At 38.5% G+C, this 26,397-nt stretch overlaps 1 protein-coding gene across 2 annotated transcripts in view; it reads right to left on the bottom strand.

The window, feature by feature from the left end:
* Eif5b (eukaryotic translation initiation factor 5B) overlaps positions 1 to 26,397 on the bottom strand; it is a 75,212-nt gene that overhangs the window by 2,105 nt on the left and 46,710 nt on the right. The window contains exons 10-22 of one of the 2 annotated variants that reach the window (XM_029569786.1): positions 24,087 to 24,376; positions 20,549 to 20,656; positions 19,825 to 19,935; positions 15,510 to 15,577; positions 14,224 to 14,365; positions 6,750 to 6,881; positions 5,713 to 5,895; positions 5,425 to 5,586; positions 4,363 to 4,494; positions 2,805 to 2,936; positions 2,626 to 2,702; positions 2,369 to 2,534; positions 623 to 760 (exon numbers count right to left, since the gene is read on the bottom strand). In XM_029569786.1, the coding sequence (XP_029425646.1) occupies positions 623 to 760; positions 2,369 to 2,534; positions 2,626 to 2,702; positions 2,805 to 2,936; positions 4,363 to 4,494; positions 5,425 to 5,586; positions 5,713 to 5,895; positions 6,750 to 6,881; positions 14,224 to 14,365; positions 15,510 to 15,577; positions 19,825 to 19,935; positions 20,549 to 20,656; positions 24,087 to 24,376 (1,841 nt within the window). The remainder of the gene's footprint in view (positions 1 to 622; positions 761 to 2,368; positions 2,535 to 2,625; positions 2,703 to 2,804; positions 2,937 to 4,362; positions 4,495 to 5,424; positions 5,587 to 5,712; positions 5,896 to 6,749; positions 6,882 to 14,223; positions 14,366 to 15,509; positions 15,578 to 19,824; positions 19,936 to 20,548; positions 20,657 to 24,086; positions 24,377 to 26,397) is intronic. The other variant, XM_029569787.1, reaches the window with a different exon arrangement.

Below are 26,397 nucleotides of genomic sequence, written 5' to 3'. Positions count from 1 at the left end.
AAAGTTTCCAAGGACAGGTGCCAGCATATTAAGCGTTAACTACCACATCTGTCAAGTCAAAGGTCTGTGAAGACTTGGTAGAAACACTTAGAGGTGGGGAAGAAAGATCACAATTTCATAACCATTACATAATAATTGACTTAGGCAAGGACTGCGATGGATAATCTGAGGTAAAAGTTTCTGAGAAACAATGTTCACATGGACTGCAAGTACCAGAAGGAACCCTTCCTTCTGATTTAAGTGTCTTCCTCAGGAAGTGCAAATCCGGGTGAGACAAGACAGCTGCATAACAAGGAGTTAGAATTCCCTTGTAGGTTCCTTTCCAGTAAGTCTAACCTGTATCTAGTGAAGACGGAACAGACAAATCCAAATGAGGAATAAGCCCAGAGAAATGGAGTTAACAGAGACATCCTTGGAACAACTGACAAAGGATTGCAACTAGGGTATTCCTGAACTTAGGTAAAATGTTGTGAGATATGCTATCTAGGGGAAACATATGTCCTGAGATCAGTTTAATAATGTCGTGGAACAAATTACGGAAGGTTGACTGCTCTGCTTGTTTTAAAGTTTTGTTTCCCTGGCCTTTGTTTTTTTTTTTCTGTTCAGAAAACATCAAACTTACATTTTTGCTTGGGACACACATAGGTGTCCCTTGTTTCACTTGACCTGCCTCCACAGTCACCCCCATGACTATTGGATCTCGAGAATTAAAAATGTACTGAGGGAGGATTTTCATCTTGCAGGGAAATACTGCTATGTGTGTGAATTCTTCTTGTTTCTGTTTCTTATAGTTTAAAAATGTACTGAGGGAGGATTTTCATCTTGCAGGGAAATACTGCTATGTGCCTGTAAGTAAAGTAAGGAAAGAAAGAAATTTTAAGCTTACAGCAGATACAGATAAATTTTAAGCTTACATAAAAAGCAGACATGCATAAAATGCAAATGTAGATGAACACAGGTTTCTTCACAGGTGACAGCAGGTTTCTGTAGACGCTGCTGAGAGGAGCCCCCACAGCTCATGCTGCTACTGCCCTCATCTTCCTCTGCGCTTCCCATGTCTTTTCTCTTAAAGATCCAACTTAGTTCAAAGCTGCATCAAGGAACATTTTGTGCCCAAACTCGACGGTGGAGAGCCTGGCCTAGAAAGCAGGTACTTTGCCAGCCACACCCTGGGGCTCAGAACATGGGCAATAGCAGCTGACCATGTCTGCTACACAGCACATCAGTAATCTTATTCGGGGAACATAGTAGTCATTGTCTATATGCTTCTCTAGCATCTTCTGAGAGTGTTACCCAAAACCAATTTAAATCCTTGTGCCACTCTAGTCTGAGCCACCTGGTAATTTTTCCTAGACAATGGAACCTCTTTTTTTTTTTTCCCCTTTTTTCTTTTTGAGACAGGGTTTCCTTATAGGCCCAGCTGGCCTGAAACTCACTTTGTAGACCAGTCTGGCCTCGAACTCACAACCTCTGTCTGCCTCTGCCTCCCAAGTGCTGGGACTAAAGGCATGCACCACCACACCTGGCTGACACTGGACCCTCTTGAGAGGCTACTTGCCACTGACTTCCTAAACCTAGTTCACATAACAAGAATGACCACCAGTCTGATCATTACTATACACCCTTGGCAATCGATGGCTTCTCATAATCCCCTATTCTTCTATAACATGGGCCTTGCCAACCTCTCCAATATTCCAATTACCTTGGTCTCTGCAATATACTAGGCCAGTACGGCTGCTTCATCTTTGACCCCAATGCTGCCTCAGTTGCTGTTCTGCTTCTCTGCAACCCCCTCCACATGCCTGAGTTGCTTCGAATTGCTGGTCCTAGTGAGAGGCCCAGAGAGGAGGTGCCTTCCCCACTACCAATCACAGTCCTTTCTCTGTTTTGTTTTATAGCGCACCTCTACTCACACACTTACTGTTTGCCTTTTCCAATGACATGGAGACCCTGAAGCCCAGGAGGAGGAAGCCTGGCTAGGGCTTTGCAGATGCCTAAAGCATCTTCAGTAGCATGGACACAACCAACATGCAAGAAGTGTTGAGGAATAGCATTTGTCTCCCACAGAATCCCTTGACTTGTTTCCCAATTTGCACACATTGATTTAGCAACAAGGTCTGTATTAACAAGACCTTAGTCTGCCAAATTGAGAATAAACAAAGAGAAAAGGCCCTAGACAGGACCTGTTCACACACCACTGGAATACCTGTCCCAGATTACAGTTTCTGGTTTATAAAACCCCACTTCAGGATATAGCCTCTGGTAGATAAAAATGTCAAGCTTTTCTTGTCTGCACTCCTTGTCAGTATTAGTAATCCTCAACTAACTGCATCACCAAATATTCAAAGTAAATAAAAACACCAACTTACTTGAATTCTTCTTGTTTCTGTTTCTTATAGTCTTGTCTGTATTTAGTAAAGGCATCAAATAAATGATAAATAATTTCTGCACTAAAAATTCTAACTCCTAAACTATCAGCCATTTCTTGTGCGTCCCGTTCAATTCTTACATCAAAGGCCAAAATTACTGCGTATCTGAAAGGTTGAAACACATCAAAGATCATTCAATGAGTAAGTCACAGTGAACAGTCTGAAGATAATCATTAGCAGAGGAAAAATTACTTACTGAGGATCATGTTCCAACATCACTGAAGCCTTCATAACATCTTTTTTATGGACTGGGCCAATGTTAATTCCTGCATACTGCAAAAAGGAAGTTTCCAGTTTACCTGCATGCAGCAGGTAATAGGAACAACTACACACCATGACTACCACTCACTTGTAGAGCTGCGTACAATTACTTACGGGCACCTCTGATGTTTTCAGAAATTCAAGTAGAGCTTCCAAAGAGCCCAGAGTGGATGCCTGGACATAAACTCCTTTTTCTTCTAATTTGATAGCATTTAGTGTCTGCTTTAACTCATGGATCAATTCATCCTTGAAAAGAAATCAAATATGACAAAACACACCTCTATCTTCAGCAGCCTAGTATTAAACTGTTTTCCTCTTTGGTTATGTACTCCGCTGAAAACATAGAACTAAGGCATGACAGTCTGTTCCAGAAAGCAAATTATAGCCATATCTTGGCCCTATTCGTTTCACCTGTCTGCCATAAAGCTGAATAGCTTTGAAATGTGTTAAATCACTGTACCACTTAGCAACTACAGAAGATGACTAGGAAGAATGAAATAACGGTAATCTTTCATAATTACTACATAATGGCAGTCCAAAAGTTCAGCTTAATTCTTTAAAGTAATGAAATACCTTAACTTCATGATCTCACAGTACTTGATTTTTGACCAGAAATAAAGTAAAACAAGCACATTTGTGCTATTAAAGGTTGCATGTCGGCTTTACGTTGGATATGGGCCAACTGATCATTCCATCAGGCAAATGGGCTTTAAAATGACTAGATACCTAGCTAAGAATTTCTTTAGTTCTATGTATTAGGGAATCCAAAAGAAAAGAGCTGGGCATGATAACACATCTTCAGCACTCAGAAGGTTGAGGCAGGAAAATCTCAAGTTTAAGGTCAGCCTGGGCTTTACAGATTCTGTTAAAACAAATGAAACAAAAAAATCCACATAAACAACTTCTGACCTTAAAAAAAAAAAAGCAGTAGAGTCCCCTGGAGCTGCCCAATACAGGTCAGGTCCTCTGCAAGCAGTATGTACTCTTAACTGCTGAGCCAACTTGAAGACCCCTACTCCCCTTTTCGCTTTTTTTAAAACATGGTTCATGAAGCCCAGACTGGCCTTGAACTAATTCTACAGGGGAGGAAGAACTTAAACTTCTGATCTAACTGCCTCTACCACCCCTAGTACTGAGATTATAGGCATAAACTACTCTGCCTGGTTTTATGTGGTACTGGAAATCCAACCAGGGCCTCGCATATGCTAGACCAAGTCTGCTAACAACTGAGCTGTATTTCAGCCATTGGCTAATTTATTATTTGACTAAATTGTACGTTTAGAATTGGGCATATAAATTCTATGCTACTTGAGCTAGGTGTGGTGGGGTATGCCTTTAGCCTCTGTATTCTGGAGGCAGAGCCAGGCAGATCTGTGAAATTGAGGCTAGCCTGGTCTATACAGTAAATTCCAGTTCACCTGGAGCGACAGGGAAACCCTTCTCAAAAAGATGCCCCCCCCCCACAAAAGCTACTTCATATGATTGGGCAAATAATTTGAAAGCATCCCTAATTTATGTTCTACTGACACACAACAAAATATAGAGAGATAGGATGCTGAGGTAGGAAGATCCTGAATTCAAGGCCAGGCTGGGGCCACTTGGAGGGATAAAAGGAAGAAGATTGTGAGGTTCAAATAGCTTTGAAATAAATTAACAAAATTAATGAACTTACTTTAAGAACAGGGATTTCATCATCTTTATAAGCCACTAGGAGAGGTAAACCTGCCAATGTTTTCTCAAGGTCTTTTCCAAGAATCTTCACTCCCTGAGCTGCTTCTACTTCTTTATGCTTTTCATACTGGTTCTATAGAGGAAAAAAAAAATACTTTTTGCTACATTTATCTGAAAAGTGGTAGCACTACTGTATCTTGTGACCCTGAAATTGGGAAAGACTTCTTAAACCACATACAAGGAGCAATAACTAAATTCAATGTTAAAGTGAAGTATAACATAGAAAAAGAAAAGTCCGAATAGAAGACACTGTAACACATAAAAAGCAGAACAGACCATTCTGAATATCAGCAATGATCAATGAAGGAAGGAGGAAATAAGAAATAAACAGTTTAGTCAGCACAAAGCAATGGCAACAGTGATGAGGCAAATGGAATCAAACAGCAAAGAGCTACAAGCCCACCAGAATGTAAAAGTGTTTAAGTGATTGGCATCACAGCCAATAAAGACATAAAAGAATGAGTAACTGCAATGAAGAGCATGACTGGAGAGTCCTGCTGTGGTGACACTGAAATGGGTCCTGCACTTGAGTACCAGCAACCAACCAAGGTCCACCCTGGGAGAAATGGCACAAGTACACCAGAACATGGAGGAAGGATGTCTGCAGTGCAACAAAGGCCAGTGTACACCTTTTGTACCCAAGAGAATGAACAACACAACATTTTCACATAATGGAATATACATCTAAAAACTGTTTTTCAATTCAGAAGGGCCAGGTACAGGTGATCACTGAGAATGACTCCACTTTCACACAGTCCAAGACATCTTTGAGCAATGCACATTCAGAAACAAACTACAAAGAAAAGCAAAGCTGTTAGTTACTATCAGAAAAACGCAGCTTTGGATCACTCAAAAGTGGGACAAAGCTACAATCAGGAAGAAACATATAGGGGTCTTCTGGGTTCCAATAATGTTCGGATTCTTGATCTTGGCGTCCTAATGACTATAAGCTCAAAAGAGGCAAATTATTGTGAAGTCCCATGTGTTAACCACCTTGGCCTACCTTCACTCGTAATTCCTTCATAGGAGGAGGTAAAAGAAGTCCTCGAATCTGAGTGACGATGGGTCCTTCTACTCCAGGAACTATGATTGTATCTCCTTCCTTCAAACGCCCATTGATCAGTATGACATCTATAGTGGTGCCCATTCCTGGGAGAGCTTTAACCTAACAGACATTTTTTTCCCAAAGGAAATAAAATATATATAACATTTACTATAAAAGAAGCAGGCATATATATCCACTACCCCATGAATTACCTATTAAGTGGGGGGAGGGGGAGGACAAAATTACCTCCATCACTTGTGCTCTCAGCTCTTCACAGTGTGCAAGTCTCTTACTCAACATGGTCTGAGTTAACTCGACAAGAAGGTAAATCAGACTTCCCATGCCATCACCAGTATGTGCAGAGGTAGGTACCAAGGACACGAAAGTTCGAGGATCTTTATTCTCATAAAACAAAGCAGCATTCAAACCCTGGAAACAAAGTCATTCCACAACACCATGGTATGAAAAGAGGTATCTGAAGAGAAATGACTAAATATTGAAGGTAGATGAGCAAATGGCTAAATCATTTGAAACTAAAACTCCTCACAGGGCGGAGGTACAGTAAGTCAATGGTAAAGTGCTTGTCTAATCAGGCATAAGACCCTGTGTTCCAGTTTCATCGCCAAAAATCAACAAGCAAAAACAACAACCCCCACCCCCCACCCCGGGGGTTTTGGCATTTAGAGAAAAGTAGTTTCAAAGTCAGCTTAATTTATTATAGCATTCAGACTGCAGACAGAGATCTATTCTTAGTTTTCTACTATTAAAAATGAAGCCAGATACACTGTTGTGCTCCTGCTGCCCAGCTACTCAGGAGTGAGGAGGAAGACCACAAACCCAGGAGTTTTATTTACTTTTTATTTTTATGTGTATGAGTGTATTGCCTGCATGTAAGTAAGTGCACCCATGTCATGCAGTGCCCTCAAAGGTCAGAAGAGGGCACTGAATGCTCCAGGAGTTATGGATGGTTGTTAGCTGCCATGCGGGTATTGGGATTTGAACCTGGGTCCTCTGCAAGAACAGCTAGTGCTCTTAACCACTGAGCCATATCTCCAGCCCAAACCCAGTTTTAGACCAGCCTGGACAATACAGCAAAACCTTGTCTCAAAAGAACCCAAACAGCAATAATAAAAAGAAAAGAAACAAGAATAAAAGAAAGAGAAAAGTAAAAAACAATACCCAGGGTAAGACGGGGAGAGAAAAGTATTTAATGAAAATGGTGACTTCACTGAAAAGGTTCTGATAGTTCCTGATGAATTCATCAAAAAGTAAATCTTTGTTACCTGCTGTGCAAATTCTACAATAATGGCCTTTGCTCGCTCCTCAAATTCATCCTTTGTATTCTTCTTCTGCTTCTTTAAAGTTGCTGCCACATCAGAATCAGGGCTCTTTTTCCAATCATACAACCTGTCAATCTGGAAAACATTTCTTTATCAGAAACATTTCAAAAATCATTAGAGTATAAGCTCCAGAAAACTCCCCCCCACCACACACACAGACAAGTGCAAACTACTCAAGATATTTATTATACAAAAAGCTCTTGTGTGACCTCCCTCTTAAGTGAGAAACCACTGAGGTGACATGCTGTCTTTTTTTTAAACCTCTAATAAGTTCATGAAAACCTGCAGTTTGCAAAATGGAAGATCCTAGAATTATTCTGTGAGCATTATCATGAGTTGTCAATTCTAAAACAAGTTAGTAACACAGTAGATAGGAACAAAGACTAATTACAGCAAGTACCATCACCAGGTACTAGAATTATCTAACAGAAACTAGAATACAAAAAGTATCTCTTATCACAGAACAGCTCATAATTAAATGAGCTCAAATTAGGAATGAATCTTATTAGTTAATAACAGAATCTATTGTTCCTCACTTGTTAGCATGTAGAATGTTTCAGGTAATAGAACGCTCAATTATTCCAATGTAATCATTAAGCATTGCACACAGGTATCAGAATGTCATACTGAATCCCATTAATCCACACATGAATGTACCAATTTAAAAGTTTTTTTTTTCTTCCTTTTTTTTAATGAAGGACACAGGGAATCCATATCTGCTCCAAAGAGTGATAAATGAGAATAAGACAGGAAGTTAACAGCCCAAGAGTGACAACAGGTAGTTTGTGAGCTCAGTCTAGGCTAACAATGTAAAGAACCAGATTGATCTGTTACTACAAAGAAAATTCAGTACATAGAAACAGATCAGAAATGATGAAGAGCATAAAATTAGTGTTTGAGCACCTTAAAATAATTTCTTAAACCATCCTCAATGTACTTAAAATTCTAACTTTGAAAAAAGGAAAAAAAGGGGAAAAGCTGAATATTTGTAGAGCCGAGGGAAAATTCACTGGATGAGGTATTAAAACTGAAGCATATACGAAAAATATGATTTGATGGGGAAAAAACTCCATCACATTAAGTGTATGTGGCAAGATTAAAAAGAGTAGCTAGAATCCCAGTTTGCCCTAAAATTCTATCAAATAGTTAAACAGTAACAGGGAAAATTAGCAGAATGTATTTGAACAATAATCTGAATACTGTAAGGACTATATAACTATAAATCTAATAAATCTGAAATATGAAAAAAATTAAAATATTACTTAATCACAATGAATGGTAAAACTCTAAAAAAGGAAAAAGTCTTTAACAGTAGGCAAAAGAAAGACACAGCCCATTCTGGTGGCACATGCTTTTAATCCTGGCACTCAGGAAGCAGAGGAAGTTAGGTCTCTGAGAGGGCAACCTGATCCCAATCTTGAGTTCCAGACCAGCGATGTACATAGTAAAACTCTGGGGGCGAGGAGATAAAAAGGAATAGAGCAACGAAGGAACTGTGCATGGAAGTCAGAAAGTAACAATAAAAGAAAATCCATTAAAAACCTAGGATTCCATATCAAGTGAAAATTATTTTCACAGATGAAGGTGAAATAACGTATTTGTTAGAAAAATGAAAGCTAACAGAACTTATCGGTTAGGCTATTATTTTCTTTTCTGTCTTTTTGTCTTTTTGACACGGTCTTTCTGTAGGCCCAGCTGGTCTGGAACTCACAAGGCTGGCCCAGAACTCACAGACATCTACCTGCCTCCCAAGTGCCAGGATTTGAACCTGGGTCCTCTGCAAGAGCAGTCAGTGTTCTTAACCACTAAGCCATCTCTTCAGCTGGAATTTGTAAAGGCTTAAAAGACAATTCTGGGGGCTGGAGAGATGGCTCAGTGGTTAAAACACAGGCTATTCTTGCAGAAGATCTAGGTTTGAATCCCAGCACCCACATGGCAGCTAACAACTGCCCATACCTCTAGTTCCAAGGAATCTGATGCCCTTTTCTATCCTCCACGGGCACTGCATGACCCAGGTGCACTTACATACATGCAGGCAATACATACATACACATTAAAAAAAAAGACACTTCTAAGGTTGAACAAGAAAGGTATTGGCAGGAACTTGAGACCTATAAAAGGATATAAAGGACCCAAGTGTAAACACATGGGTAAACACCAAAGTATTTAGTCACTTTATTTGTGTAAGGTTTATATCATTAATTTATTTTATGTGCACAAATGTTTTGTCTGCATGTATGTAGGTGCACCCATGTCATGCAATGCCTGCAGAGGCCAGAAGAGGGTATCAGATCCCCTGGAACTGGAGTTACAGAGGGCTGGTAGCTGCCATGTGAGCGCTAGGAACCAAACCTGGGTCCTCTGCAGGGGCAGCCAGTGCTCTTAACCACTGAGCCATCTCTCCAGTCCCTTATTTTTTAAATAAGATTTTTGTCTAAGATTTATTTTTAATTATGTGTATATGTATATGGCTTTGTGTGTGTGCAGGTGTCTGCAGAGACCAGAGGTGCTGGATCTTCCAGAGCTGAAGTTGCAGGTAGTTATGAGCTGATATGGGGGCTGGGAAACAAACTCAGGCCCTCTGCAACAGCAGTACAGACTCTTAACGGCTGAGTCTTTTCTCCACCCTGTATTTTGCCAGTTTAAAAACTGCTTTTTACAGACAGAACTGTGCATTTAAAGCGAAAATAATGAATTTTGAGTTTATTCCATATAAAGAAAAAAATAGCAGAAAGTATACAAAGGAAATACTGTTGTGAAATTCTTACACCTATAAAGGGATGTCAAGTATACTGTAAATTCTTAAGGCAAATAACAAAATACAGAGATACAGTATTTCAGTAACAACAATACAAAAAATATTCAATCAATTGCCTGAAAAGTGTAGGAAAATATAGAAACCAAGTTCATGTGAAATAAACCAAAAATAAAAAATAGCAAGATGGTACAATTATATGTCACCATGCTAATAATATACAATAAATGCAAATTTAATTTCTTAATACAAAATTAAAGAGTTGGACAACAGAGATGGCTCAGCAGTTAAGAGCACTGACTTTTCTTACAGAGGACCTGGTTTGACTCCCAGCAGCCATGTGGCAGCTAACAACTGTCCTAACTCCAGTTCCAAGGCATTTGACGCCTTTTTCTGACCTCAAGAGACACTGCATGACACAGGTATACTTACATACATGTAGGCAATACACTCATACATGTAAAATAAAAATAAATAAAATATTTTTAAAAATTAAAGAGTAATAGTTTGGCAAAAAGACAAATGTGTTGCCTACATTTAAAAAATGCATCTTAAGTATAAAGAAAGAAAAATGAAAAACAAAGGTAACAGGATGCCATGCAAACAAGCTGAAGAAAGCTCAAATAGCTACAATACTATCAAAGAAGACTCAAAGAAAAGTTTTATCAACATGGAAAACAAAGAGGACTTATTAAAAAAGTGAGATCACAAAGAATGAATAATCTTAACTGTGAATGTACCTTAATTAGGTACCTTCAAAATATATTAAGTAAAACCACAGTGGGAATATAAATGCCCCCTCCCAGCAAAAATTTATAGAATCAGTAAACCAAATTGTCAGTAAGTCTATAGAATGAATATGATCAAGAAACATGACCAACTCATATATAGAACACTCAACCAGAAAAAACAAATCAGAATGTTCATTCTGTTCAAGTGAAAGAGTCTAAACTTAGAAGAAATGATATACAAAGCATATCCTCTAATCACAATGGAAATAAACTGCAAATGAACAAACAGTATCTGGAAAAATCCCCCAAAACATTCTAAGTAATTAATGGAACAATGACAGATGGAAGATAAATATTTTTACCTAAATGAAAATAGAAATCACAGCATATGCCTAAGCAGTACTTGAAGTAGAAGCCAGGCATACTGGCACAAAACTGTAAGCCCAGGACTCAGGAAGCAGAGGCAAAAGGATCCAAGGTCAGTTCAAGGTCTGCCTGGGCCTTGTCTCAAAAAAGGTGGCAGGGTAGGGCTGAAGAGGAGGCTTAGAGGTTAAGAGCTCTTACTACTTTTGTAGAGGACCGATTTCTGTTCCCAGTACCCATGTTAAGTGGTTTACAATCACCTGTAATTCCCTCCAGAGGATCCAACATACCATCTTTGTTCTCTGTAGGCACCTGTACTTACATGCACATAACTACACACCTCCCATGTACACAACAAAGGAAGTCTTTAAAGGGGGGGGGGTTAATACTTTTAAATGATTTTTAACAAAAAGAATACAACAAAAAGGCAGCTCTTGTAAAGACAAACATTCATAAACTGATAGCCAGGTATAGTGGCACACATTTATAAACCCTGTACTCAGAGGCCAAGGCAGGAGGATTGCAAATCAAAGGCCAGCTTAGGCTTCAAACAGTCCAAGTGAACATACAAAATGATATTCTCTTTGGAATAATGTGTTTTTCATAAAGTTGAACATATACATACCTAGGATGTAGTAATTCTATTCCTAAGTATTTACTCAAAAGAAACAAAAATAAATGTTGACTCAAATACTTGCACACAAGGTTCATAGTCACTTTGTTAATAAATAGAATCCAAATATCTTTCAATAGGAATAGGATAAATGTAGTATTATCCAGGTAACAGAATATTACTTGCATTAAAAAGGAGAAAGTTGACATGTGCAACAACATGAAAAAGCTACAGTAAGTGGAATAACAACACGACAAACCAAGAGGTCATTACACTACCATCTTCTCTGTATGAAGGTGAGAAAGGCAAAACTAGCACACAGTGACAAAAGAAAACTACTGTTTTCCTGTGGGTGGAGTGGACAGTACACTCATTACAAAGGTGCATGAGAGAACTCTGAGACCATGAAGAGGGTCTGTATTCTGGGTAGTGATGGTTTTATATGTGTGTGGATTTGCCAGAACTCATTAAATAGTACAACTATTATAAAGTGCATCTTCTTACACATTATACTTCATTTTGATCTTGTTTTTAAAATTAGCATATATTAATTGTATAAAATGAGTATATTATACACATATAAAAATGAGTTTTGAACAAATTCACCATTCCCTAGCTCCTTGTCTCCTCTGCCCTCTCTTGCTTGATCCCTTTCTTCTTCCTAAATATCTCCCGTCTATTTTTTTTTCTTTTTTAAAAAATTAAATCGAGATTCTATACATGAGAAAACGTGGTATTTGTGTGATTCTGGCTCACTTCATTTTAGCATGATGTTATCCAATTCTAACCATTTTCCTGAAAATGACATCATTTCATTCTGGGTTTTGTTTTTTTGAGACACGGTCTTCTGATAGCTCCACCCAGCTGGCCTGGCACTCCCTACATAGACCAGGCTGGCCTTGAACTCAAAAAGATCCTCCTGCCTCTGCCTGCTGAGTGCTAGGATTAAAAGCATGCGCCACCTCGCCCGGCATATTTCATTCTTTTTTAAAATTTGCCATTCATAGCAAAGTGGTCTGGAATCGATCCCGTGAAGCCCGGAAAGACCGAACATCTCCAGCACGATTTAGACCTGCTGGTGCTGCCTCACGACTTCCACTGAAACCCATGTAAAGACCCGGCTTCACAAGGACAGAAGAAAAACCATCTTCTAGGAAAATAAAATAAAAATGAAATTGAAAAAAAAAATATTTATTTTTATTTTATGTGTATAAGTCTATCGCCTCCATATGTTCAAGTGCACCTCTGTCATACAATGCCTGTGGAGGACAGAAAGGGTATTGGATCCCCTGGAACTGGGGTTACAGACAGTTGTTAGTCATCATGTGGGTGCTGGCATTTGAATCTAGGTCTTCTGTGAGAGCAGTCAGTGCTCTTAACCACTGAACCATCTCTCTAACCCATTATTTCTTTCTTCCTTTTTTTAAAGATGACTACTCAGCTCTATTTTCTTTAAGAAAATTTAAATAATCCCCTTCCCAGTAAACAGCCATAATTACTACCACATATATTTGGCATTTATTTAATTTTGTTTCTGAGGCTTCTACAAACTAATACACTCAGATAAATTTTTTTACAAATATAAATCATTGCATTTACAATTCATCTAGCACTGATAAACAGTTTTAAAAAAATTTTTGATACTGGAATACATGTATTTTGAAAGAAATATATAATCTACTAAGCAATTAGACAAACTTCTTTGTACAGTTTATTTTTATTAAAAATTTTCTTAGAGTTCTCTAAAGAAGAAATTCAGATGTTAAAAATTTTAAACTGTTCATTATCCATAGCCATCAAGAAAATTGCACATCAAATCTGTTTTGAGATTTTTATCTTAACCCAGTCTGGACTGCCAAGATCAAAAAAAACAAATATCGATCAGGTTGTGGGGAAAGAGGAACCCCCACCCACTACCGGTATAAGTGTAAACTGGTGCAGTCACCATGGAAGTCAGTATGGTGATTCCTCAAAAGAAATGGAAATAGGAATATCATATAACCCAGATCTAACACTTTTGTTCATATACCCAAAAGATTCTGTTTCCTACTACAAAGACACGTGTTCACCTATGTTCACTGCTCTATTCACAATAGCCAGGACATGGAAACTGCCCAGATGTCCATCAACTGAAGGATGGACAATAAAAATGCTGTACCCATACACAATGGAATTTCATTCAACTGTAAAGAAAAATTATGAAATTCGTAAGTAACTGGATGGAACCAGAAAATATCACATTGATTAAAGTAACCCAAACCCAGAAAGACAAATGTCACACATTTGTCCCATTATTTCATTCTTAACATTTTACAACTGAAGAATACTCCATTTTGAATATATGGTACATTTTCTTTATCTGCTCATTCAATGATGGGCACCATGGCTGACTCCAGAACTTGGCTACAAATAATGCTTGATTAAAAACTTGCAAGTGTAATACATTTTAAAATTTTTATTTGTTATTTTTTTGTGTATGAGTATATTCCCTATATGTATGTATATGCACCTGTTTCATCCAATGCCCACTGACGTCATTGGATTCCCCTAGAATTGGAGTTACAGACACCATGTGGGTGCTGGGAATTTCAAACCAGGGTCCTCTGCAAGAGCAGCCAGTGCTCTTAATTGCTGAGCCACCTCGCCAGCCCCAATACTACATTTTTAAAAGTACAAAAATTTAAGGTGCATTCTTCCCAATTAAAATTTTCAGAATGAGGGCTGCAGAGATGGCTGAGTGGTTAGGAGTACTTACTGTTCTTGCAAAGGAGTTCTGTTCCCAACACTCATACTGGGCAGCTCACAACTGTCTTTATCTCCAGCTCCAAGGGATCCAACAGTCTTATGGAATCTGTGGCTACCAGCACTCACATGTGCATACACCCACACACATATATATACATATTAATCAAGAATAATTCTTAAAAAAAGAATTTCTTCAGAGTGAGGGCTTACCTTATTAAGTGCAACAATGAAGGGACATTTTTTAGATTTGAGAAGATTGATAGATTCAATTGTCTGGGGCTCCAAACCATGCATAATATCAACAACTAAAATGGCAATATCACAAAGAGAGCTTCCTCTGTTTCTCAGGTTACTGTCATAAAGAAGAGAAAGATGTGTAAGTAGAAACTGTTTCAATGAGTATTTTTTCTTAAATTTAAAAACTTAATTTCTGTGTATATCAGAAAGAAAAATAAAACAATCTCATATTTAATAGTGCACTACTTGCATAGGGAAGTACACAATTCGCTCATAACACTGTCACCTCAAGGTATCTTACACAAGAGAGGCATCTCTGATAACAAAAATTCAAAATCCAAAACCTTCTAAAACCTCTTATGATCCTCTCAAGTTTCACATTTTGGGGCATTCTGAATTTCAACTTTTGGATTAGGAATGCTCAACTGGAAATTCCATGCACATGTGAGACAACTCAGGTGTCAAACATTTCAGGAAAGGACATTCAACTAGAATCCCAACACAATATAAATGCTATGTAAGTAGTTGTACAAACTCAGCATAAATCCTGCATTTCTTAATTATTTTTGAGTCACAGTTGCTTGACTCTAAAGATGTGGAACACATAGAAACAGAAGGTCAAATGCATATGCGTTTATCAGGGTCATTATTCCTGAACTTGCCAAATATTTATCTGGTAGACACAAGAAGCTGATTTGGCTTGGGTAAGTTAGTTCCAAAAGTTACTCTGATATTTCTGCAAATTTTACTAAGCTTTCATGCTAAGAATTGAAGGGAGGGGCTGGAGAGATGGCTCAGCAGTTAAGAACACTGGTTGTTGTTGCAGAAGACCTGGGTTCGAATCCCAGCATCCACATGGCAGCTAACAACTGTCCATAACTCTAGTTCCAGGGGATCCAACGGCCTGTTCTGTCCTCCGCAGGCACTGCACGACACGGGTGCACTTACCTACATGCAGGCAATACACTCACACACATAAAGTAAAAATAAAAATTAAAAAAAAAAAAAAAAAAGAATTGAAGGGAAACTATTATTCCCCCTCACACTAACGATGTGCTCTTGCAAATTATAAAAGACTTTCTTCTATAAAAACCAAGGAAATCAACGAAGCATTATTAAACCAATGGTGAGCAGAAGAGTACAGCTATGAGGCTCTTATGAGACTGCAACTATTCAATGATTAATGACTCTAAAGTCTAATCATTTGACTTACTTAGTGTGTCAAGCAGCTTCCTTGATGACAAAAGGCTTGATCTTACCTGAAGGACTCATGCCCAGGAGTATCAATAATCAGCATTCCTGGAATTCGGACATTCTCCCTATCAAACTATAAATGAGGGAGGAAGATTCAGAGTTCAAGAAGTCAAGACAACAAAAGCAGTTCTTTACAAAGCAATTTTCATGAAAATTTCAAAATAGTACTACTTCCTTTTTACAAATGAATGGTCTTAAATTAAAACAGTCAAACAGCACAATGCAATGGCTAATATTTTCTTTAATATCAAAGGAAATTTTGTAGGAAAAAATATCACTTTGGTTGACATCATGTAGTTTAAACAAATTAAGAAATGTGATACAAGGGCTGGAGAGATGGCTCAGTGGTGAAGATCCTTGGCTGTTCTTGCAGAGGACCTGGGTTCAAATTCCAGCACCCACATGGTGGCTAACAACCATCCATAACTCCAGTTCCAGGGGATTTGACACCCTCTTTCGTCCTCCATGGGTACTACACAACATGCAGGCAAAATACGCATACACAATAAAGAAAAAAAGAAATGTGACCCAAATGACGGGGGGAGCGGTCATTTGCAATTATCTACAAAAAGCCGACACAGGAGACTGTCCTTAGTATTTGGAAAATTTATCTGGGGGCTGGTGAGATGGCTTAGGGGGTAAAAAACTGAGAGAATCAACTCCTGAAAGTTATCTTTTAGCCAGGCTCTTCTGCACCTTTTCTACTCTTCAAATGGTTTTTCAAAATTTCATTTCCTTATCTATGTCAAAATGTCCGAAATGTAAAATGTTTCAAATTTACCTTCTGGTCTTAAATTAACATTTATTGGGCACCATAATTTTTTCCCACTTCAGTGTCTTGAATACAAAACAAAATTTACAAATGTCATATAAGCTGGGGGTGATGGCACACACCTGTAGTCTCGGCACTTGAGAGGCAAAGGCAGGTGGATTTTTGTGAGTTTAAGGCCAGCCTGGCCTACATAGTGAGTTCCAGGCCAGCTGGGGCTACAGGGAGGTCCTGTTTCAAAAAGACAAAGAACAACAAAACAAAACAACACAACAAAACAACAAATGTCATATAAAAATTTTACTGAGAACTGAAATACAGATCTAACAAGAAGCTTGCTCTTTATGTCCTAAAAAACACAAGATTTCAAGTTTTGGCATCTTAAAAGCAAACTGTAAAGGACCCTCCAATGACTAACACAGAATTATTATTTAAGGGGGCTGGAGAAATGGCTTACTGGTTAAGAGCATTTGCTGCTCTTCCAGGAGCTCAGTTTGAGTCCCAGCACCCACCACTGGATGGTGCACAATTGCCTGTAACTCCAGTTCCAGGAGCTCTAACACCCTCTTTTGGCCTCTGTATATATCTGCATGCACATGGTGCACAGAGAAGTACAGATATACACACATACATATAAAATTTTAAATATTAAAAATACTATTTAAAATATAATAAGCTGGGTCTGGGGTGATATAGCTCAGTTGGTAAAGTGTCATGAAAGTACGAAGACCTGATTTTGATGCCTAAAAATCTATATAAAAAAGCCAGATGTGGTTTGTACTTGTTGGGGAGAGTTGGGGAGGGGAAAACAGAAAGATTCCTTAGGCTCTCTAGCCAGCAAGCCTAGCTTGTTCAATGAGCTCCAGGCCAGTGAGAGACTGTCCCCCCAAAAAGGTGGATGGTGCCAGAGAAATGACACCTGAGTTTCACCTCTGGCCTCCACAGGCACACACAAACATGCATACACAAAAATACAGTAGACTAGGCATAGTGGCTCAATGCTAGCACTTGAGGGAGATACAAGAGGACTGCCACAAGTTCAAGTCTGGCTTGGACTACAGGAATACTAGACCAGGCCAGGCTACCAAGAAAGACCTCATCTCAAAAAAAAAAGGCAAGAAAAAGTCCCTAAAACAAAAATTCAAAACTACACATTGTAACAGCGAAACAGAACAACAAATAACTGGAAAATTGGCCCTATGCCAATATGCAAAATGACCACAGGCGATATGATCAAACTTAGCATTAGGTAAAAAGAAAGATAAACTCTAAGATACATTCAAATTAAAAAAATGTGGCAAAGTGACCTCCAGTACGAAGGCCATAAAAAATGACTATTTAATACTCAAAACCTCAAGCAAGCAATTTCCATTATTTCCTCCTCAGGAATCTACCAGAAATAGAACTCCATAAAACTCAAACAAATAAAAGCCTAGAAAGACAAACTCCCTGGCTCTTCTTACATGCAGAACAAGGATGAAACAGGATATAAAGTGAGATCCTCACATTTAATAACACATATTTCATTTCTTTTAGCCACTTTGACTTGTTCTGGGATAACAAAATGAAGGAATTACTGAAAACCCAGTTCCAGGTACGGGCCAATTTCTCTATCAACTGAGCCTGGAATATGCTGCTGCAAACAGTGTGGATGCAATAAAAACCGATGACTCAGGAGAAAAACACTGGGCAAAGACGGGAGTAGTACAGCATAGCAACAGCCAAACTGGACTGAATCTGAGTCCATAACAGAAAGCAAAATTAAACTGGTTGGTCTTTATTTTAAAAGCTGGTACATAAACAGTAAAGGGTCAGATGTCAATTCTACCATTCCTAAATACAGCATGAAAGAGTAATCAAACACTAAATGAGGTAAGGCTCTTCTACAGGAAGAAGATAGATGACAAGATGGGAATATCAATATTTTGCCAGCTCTAATACATTAGAAGGGAGAGATGAAAATGTGGTCTGCACAAAGAAACACTTGAAGAACTGCTTTGGTAACTAGCAAGGTTCTAATTCCTAATGGGGGTAACTTAAAGGAGAAAATACAGGAAATGAAGATAGAAAAAAATGAATTTTTATTTACTCATTTAGTTAGGTTTTTTTGGAAACTACTGCTATACATCCCTGCATCCCATAATGGCCTACAATTCATCATGAACCCACGCAGGGCTCATGGGCTCAAACCTATAGTTAATTCTCCTGGCCCTAAGCGCTGGAATTTTAAGAATGTGCCTCCATCTTTTATTTATTTAATTTTTGTTTTTGAGGCACTGGGGAACTGAACCCAGGGTCTTGCACATGCTAGGCAAGAACTTGCCCACTGAGTGACATCCATACTCTTGTTTTTTGAGACAGTAGCTCATTATGTAGCCCTGGCTCTTCTAGTACCTCTTATCCCAAAAGATGAGCCACCTCAGTGTACCCCTTGAGCCCCAAACCTGAGACCTTTCATATACATGGAACAATCAATTTTTATATTTTATTATTATTTTTATTTTATGTGTATGAGTGTATTGTTTGCAAGTATGTAAGTACAACCTGTGTCATGCAATGCCCACAGAGGTAGGAGAGGGTGTTGGATCCCCTGGCACTGGGGTTACAGACAATTGTTATCTGCCATATGGGTGCTGGGTACCAAACCTGGGTCCTCTGCAACAGCAGTCAGTGCTCTTGACCAGTGAACCATCTCTCCAGCCCCAGCAATCACGTTTTAAATATGAAGATTTTGTGGTAACTGTTAAAATATGGAGGGAAATAACAAACTAATTCAGAATAGTGATTATCTGTGAGAGTAAGGGGTAGAGAAAATTACATGTGAGGACTCAGGTAATGTTTTGCATTTCTTCTTATTAAAAGATGTAAAGCAAAATAGAGCAAAATACCATTCTTCAGAATGGTAGGCACAATGACCTCATATACTGGTCTTTATTTTTCTTAAATATTTTACATTCAAATTTTGTTAAGAGATTTAAACTTGAACTAAAATTCCTGAAAATAAGACACGTTTGTGTTGAACATGCTACAAAGGCTGATTAGAATGTCAATGATTGTGGAGAGACTGTAATGCTATGCTGCAAGGGTCTCATGCTATGCTGCAAGTCCAGGGCCTAATTACCATTACCTCAGGCTCTCTAGGCCCATTCAATAGCCACTGTCTCCTCCGTATGACCTATCATCCTTGTGACTATTAGGTAAGCCCTTTTAGAATGTACAAAAGACTCCCATAGCTTCTTCCAACCCAAAGGCACAGAATGGTATTAGATAGCATCTGAGGCCTATAGCAAAGATTCCTGCCTTTGCTTTTAACTGGCCTACCTGGTATTTCCAATGTATTTCAAAAGTGTGTTGATTTATGACTATTCTCTTAGTATAAAAACTTCATGAAACTGCTACCATGGTGGAACATGGGATTTAGAATAATATGAATCTGTGTTCTTGAGCAATGGTCACTCATATGTGGTTCCAGAATAAACTACCTTATCCCATTTGAGGTGAGAGTTGTGTTTCTTATGTTGACAAAACAAATGACACATAATGTAACTTACATTTTTAATCATCTTAGTTTGTTCATTAATAGCTTCAAGGGGAACGTTTGTGGCACCAATCTGCTGTGTGATACCACCTGCTTCACCATCTTGGACATGTGTATGACGAAGCTATGAGAAAGCAGCAAATTTATATTTGTATTTTGACATGGAAAAAGATAAAAGCAAAATTCAGTAAGAAATTGACAACTTAGTTACTATGGGCAGAATTTGCTATTATGTGCCATTTTAACCTCGCTCTCAGACTAAAGCCCTAAGAAAAGAAATAATCTAAAGAGACACTTGTGCCCTCTCCTGTCGGCTATCAAACTGTCACCTTTTTTTCATTTGCAAAATTACTGTGTTTAACAGGTACTCAGGAGTCCTGAACTTGAAGCTGACCTCCAAGGAAAAGATAATAAAAGGTTTGCACTCTATACTTATCAAAGCAAGCAGCTAGGAAGCAAGAACTCTGCCAGGCCTAGAATACATGAGGAATATAGTACACAACTCCTGAGATTTTATACTCTTTCAAAAATTAGAGAATCTTTAAGACACCATTTTCCTCCTCATGATTCTGACCAAACTGAAATGATCCCTAACACATTTCCTCTGCCAATTTCTATTTCCCAATTTCTTTGAAATATAGGGAAATAAGCAGTAGGTTTATGGACCCAAGTACTCCTAATACTATCTGCTCTTAACTTTCCAAAGGTGCAGATAGATTAGATAGGTATTTTCTTACCTTATCTAGAATTTTTGTCTTCCCTGTGTCCACATGTCCAAGCACACAGATAATAGGGGCTCTTAACTTCTCTGTATTTACATTTTTACTATGTTCAAGTCGTCGTTTCTAGAAATTTAAAAAAAAGAAAAAAATCACAAAACTGAGTGTTATTCCAAATTCTCACTATCCGCATTTTCTTTCCTATTTTTTCCCTGGCATCAGAATGCTAAACCTACATCCAAGTACTTTGGTGATCAGGCCATACAAAACTGATTTTTAAAAAAATTTTATTTATCTTTTTTGAGAGAAAGGGTCTCATGCATCCAGACTGGCCTCAAAGTCACTATGCAAAGGATGATCTTGAACTTCTGATCCTCCTGTCTCCACTTACTAAGTGCTAGGATTACAGGCATGCATTACCACATTCAGTTTTTTAATTTATGTGTTGCTGGAGGAGAGATGGGTCAGTGGTTAAGAGCACTGACTGATCTTGCAGAGGACCCGGGTTCAATTTCCAGCACCCACATGGCAGCTATAAACCATCCTTAACTCCAGTGTCAGGGAAATCCGAAACCCTCTTCTGACCTCCACGGCATTGCATGACACAGGTGTACTCACATACATGCAGGCAATACAGTCATACACAAAATAAAAATAATAAAATATTTATGTGTTGCTGGAATGGAACCCAGTGTTTTGGGCATGCTGGGAAAGCATTCTTTCTACCAAATGAACCACATCCATAGCCCATAAAACTGTGTTTTATAATGTGAACTTGACAATCCAATACCTAACACATCTAATTCCTTGTCACCTTGGCAGAAGGAGAAACCTATTTAAAATAGATTTTAGAATAGTCCTGGTACCAACAAATAGGAATGACAAAAGGTATTACCTCCAACTTTCTGATCACTCCTGTAAAACAGCTTAATTTAATGGACTAAAATGGAACCAAGTATGTATCATCATATAGATTATAAAGTACAATCCCAAATCCACCATTTATGTGGTGATTTATAGAAAAAGTTTTGAGAATTGTAAAGATTAAAAATAGTAATTTATTTTACACGTCTATCCAATGTACAAATTGCTAAATAAGTCCAATATTTCCTACTTTCCTGAGGCACTACAACTTCCAAGGACACTACTGTGAGACACTTCTTATCTTTTCAAACCAATGTTTCTTTATAGCATTTATCTAAAAACTAACTTTCTAAGAACCAAATAAAAACCAGCACAGTTCTTTGAAACAGCCTTTCAACTCCAGTAAAATTGGTATAACTGTGAAGCAGTACCGTTTAAAAAACTATTTTTCAACTAAAAATCAATTTTTAGAAGCTCTTTCATCTCATATTAGACATGGTATTTCTTTTCCATGGTAACTGGAATAATAAAACATTCTGGAATGTCAAAAGTGAGGCGCAAGTGATGAGTACAAAGTAGGACTTACTAGCAAAGAGTAGCACCTGAGCCACTCACTGCATGTAACTCAAATCTAAATGTCATGACTTTGATATGGTTGAAAATGCCTTTCTCTACTACACTTGAAATGTTAACTTCTGGACACAATGAAGTAAGATACAGATTTTGACTCAGAAACTCTACTCTAGTACTGTTCAGAAGAACAGAATTTTGTAATTTGTTTTTTTTTTTTGGTCTTTTTGAAACAGGGTCTCCCTGTAGCCCCAGCTTGCTTGGAACTCGCTCTATAGACCAGGCTGGGCTCAAACTCACAGAGATCTGTCTGCCTCTGCCTCCCAAGCGCTGGGATTAAAGGCGTGCGCCACCACACCCGGCATAACTAATGTTCTGTGTTTGGAAATTTTTTAGTCTGAGGCTCACACATATAATAGAGGAACTTTTCCGTATACCCATTTGGTTTTTGTTTTGTTGACGATATAAATATTTCAAATCTCACTCAAACATGGGTATAGAAGCAGGGGATCTGTTTTGAATAGATGCTATGGGAAGCAACATACTCTGAATGGGCAGAATGAGGGAACCACTGGCATCTGGTGGGCAGAGGGCAGAGATACTGGTCAACATTCCCCAACAAAGACAGTCCCCCACAACACAGAATTATCTAGGCAAAAATGTTAGTTTTACCAGGGTTGTGAAACCTTAACTTAGTACAGTCCCACTTAATCTTTTGCAAATTTAACTATTCTCTATCTAAAATTTATAGAAGGAAAAAAGCAAATGCTGAAATATAGATACTAGGGAGGCAGAGGCAGGCGGATCTCTGTGAGTTCAAGGCCAGCCTGGTCTACATAGTGAGTTCCAGGACAGATGGGGCTATAGGGAGACCCTGTCTCAAAAAGGCCCAAAAAAAAAAAAAAGACAAAAGAAACCTAAAATAGTGCTTAGCTTTAAAATAGTCCAGTATCCTCAAGCAAATTGAACTAGGTTTTGAGTATATGTGTTTATGTCTGTGTATGCATGTATACATGTTCACATTTGTGTGCATGTGAAAGTCAGAGGTTGATGTCAGACGTCTTCCTCTGTGTAGCTCTTCACACTTCCTTTTTGAGACAGGGTCACTGGATATGGAGCTCACTAGTTGGGCTAGGCTGGCTGACCAGTGAGTTCTGATGATCTGCCTATATATACCACCTCAGCACTGGGGTACAGACATACGCTACTGTGCTCAGCTTTTACATGGGTAGCAGGGATGGAACTCGGTCTTTATGCTTGCAAAGCAAGCACTTAGCCCACTGAGTCATAATCCCAGCTCATAAACTAGGTGTTAAGTACTATTTACACTAGGCCGGGCGTGGTGACGCACACCTTTAATCCCAGCACTCCGGAGGCAGAGGCAGGTGGATCTCTGTGAGTTCAAGGCCAGCCTGATCTACACAGTGAGTTCCAGGACAGCTGGGGCTACAGGGAGACCCTGTCTCAAAAAGAGCCCCCAAAAAAGTACTGTTTATGCTTAACTGACAGAATTAAAGAAATCTCTCCAGAAGTTTACGGCATTAAGTAGGAAAAACACAAAAAGCTAACTAGGTCTACGTACTTTGCTCAGTAGAAGCATTACCTGGTTGTGATGGCATATGCCAGGAATCCTAGCACTCAGAAGGCAGATGCAGGAGGATGGATAGTTGAAGGTAGCCTGGAATACATGGCAAGATCCTGTCTCAAAGCAAAGGAAAGACAGTAAAACAGAAAGAAAAAACAAGCAAAGAAACTTCAACATTGTTATCAGATTTCAACAACTGAAGAAATCGACCAATTCTATGTAAGGCAAACCTCTGCCTGATGACAAAGTTTATGTGCAAAATACTTTCACATGGCTGAAAGAGCACATTAATATTTAGGAAAAAAAAATACAATGACATAGTCTTCATCTGACTTAGGTAAGGGAGGGAAGTATCTGGGTTAGACTAGTATCAAAAAACCCCTACGACGTCCCAACATTACAAAATTGGAGACGGTTATGGTCATAACGTGTTGGTCTTGTTGTTTTTTAATTTGGCTCAAAACCTTTAGTTGTATGTTCTAACTCTTACAGAGGGTGAGGGAAGAAGGGAGTAAAGGGAAAGGGAAAAATAAATACCTCAATTCTCCGCTTTGCTTTGTCATAAGCCCTTTCTTCTTTAGTTCGATCGTCATCAGAGTCATATTCAGAGTCTGAGCTAATTTCTTTACTTGGTTTTTTATCTAATGTTTTCCCTGAATCTTTCTCATCTGACATCTTTTCATCTTCTTCGTCACCTTCACTTTCTTCACTTTCACCTTCCTCCTCCTCTTCTTCACTCTCTTCTTCCTCCTCCTCCTCTTCCTCCTCCTCCTCCTCCTCCTCTTCTTCAGGGTTTTCTTTTACTTCTATATGAACGGTATTACCTTCTTTGAGGAAAACAGAGATTTTAAAATAAATGAAACATCAAAGATTTGTATCAAGATAATAGAGACTGTAAATTAAGGAAAAATCATACCTAAAATGCACTAATTAAAGCAGTAATATGTGCAAAAAATTATCTATGCAAAAAATTTATCTGTTACAGTGAAAGCTGTCATTCCGTAGTAAAAATTTAAGGCAACAAAATCCATACTGAACAACCAAGGCAGTAGAGGGTGGTGGTACACATGTTTAATCCCAACACTAGGGAGGCAGGTGGATCTCTGTGAAATTGAGGCCAGCCTGGTCTACATAGTGAGTTCCAGGCCAGCTGTGGCTATAGGGAGACTATAGCCAAACAAACAAACAAAACAAACAAACAAACCAGAAGCCAAGGCAGAACATCAAACATGGAGAGGCAAGCACAATGATGAATACTACTTTCCTTGGTGCTAAAGGGCTAGATTAAGAGCCCGGACCTATGGGGAGGGTAGGCAAATACTGGGTTATACTTTAACTGTGGGGTAAAACCTAAAGAATCATATACCCTAGAAGTAAACATGAATGAGAAACAATTTCCCTATTGGCTAATCATCTTCAGATCCTCTCACGTCAAATCTAGAATAAAATGAGTTCGCACTATTTGTTCATTCAGACTACTGGTATCCTCAAGCATAACTGAAGTGTTCCAAATTCTGGAATTTTCTGGGCAGTGAGCATGATACCACTAATGGAGAATTTTATGCTATGGAACACTTTTCGCATATCAAAGTCTTAAAATATTTTATAAAATCATTTTCAAGCTGTGTTTATATATATAACAAATAGATATGGCATATATAAGTTTCCTCCTTAGACTTAGGTCCCATCCCCAGGATATCTCATTATGTATATGCAAATATTCCAAAAATCCAAAACACTGCTGAATCCCAAGCATGTTGATAAAATAAGGGTATAAATTTGCTCTAAGAAAAAAAATCATCCTTGACCTCTAATTATTTCTACAATTTTGTAAGTAAAATAGGCAGCATATTGTATAATGTAACAAGACAGAAAGAAACAAGTTATTTGAAGATTAGCATGTAAGGTGACCAGAAGTTTCCATATTGTGAAGAAATAGAAAAACAACAAAAAAATCTTTTTAGCTCTCTAAGAAAGGATCTCAGATAGTAGCCCAGACTAGCCACCACCAAATAGATGATCCTCCTGCCTCAGTCTCCCAAGTACTGGGTTACAAGTACAAGCCATCATACTTGTCTTAATTTTTGGTTTTCCCCAGTACTGGGGTTGAACCTGGGGTCTGTGCATGTAAAGCAAATGGTTTATCACTGAGCTACGTCCTTAGTCTCCCACTTTTAAAGAGTAACTATGTTTCTGATAATCAAAGAGCAGAGCAAGAGACAAGGTTAAAATCTTTATAAGGTAAACAAAAACTGTAAAAATGGTAAATGTAGCCGGGCGTGTTGGCACACGCCTTTAATCCCAGCATTCTGGAGGCAGAGAGAGGCAAGTGGATCTCTGTGAGTTCAAGGCCAGCCTGGTACACATAGTGAGTTCCAGGACAGCTGGGGCTACAGGGAGACCCTGTCTCAAAAGACCCCCCCCCAAAAAAAAGTAAATGTAAATTCTGGAATTTGAAGGATGGACTTAACCATAGAGTACAAAGCATAGGAGAAATTGATGCAAAACACAGGCGAACAATTGAGTTCATTAAGAAACTTGATAAACAAATATAGAAAAAGAGAAAACAACAATGGTACACTAAGATCTATCATAGGCACAACTGGAATAATGAAATGTGGAAGATGATGGCTTACAAGACCATTGTAAAAACTGTCAAAACCATAAAAGCATACATTCATAAAGCCTTACAAAGAGAATGATCCCAGGAATGCATGATGAGGGGTGGGGTGGGAGTGAGTATGGAATAAACTAACCTGAGCACACAAAAACAAAACTACTAAAAACCAAAGTCACATGAAAATTATAGGCTGACTTCTCAGCACAAACAATGAATCAAGACAAAAGA

This window comes from Nannospalax galili, unplaced genomic scaffold (assembly GCF_000622305.1).
Source record: "Nannospalax galili isolate Female #2095 unplaced genomic scaffold, S.galili_v1.0 scaffold182, whole genome shotgun sequence".
NCBI classification, from domain to species: Eukaryota; Metazoa; Chordata; class Mammalia; order Rodentia; family Spalacidae; genus Nannospalax; species Nannospalax galili.
Note: the sequence above shows the minus strand (reverse complement) of the source record. Positions and strands in the feature narration are given on the sequence as shown.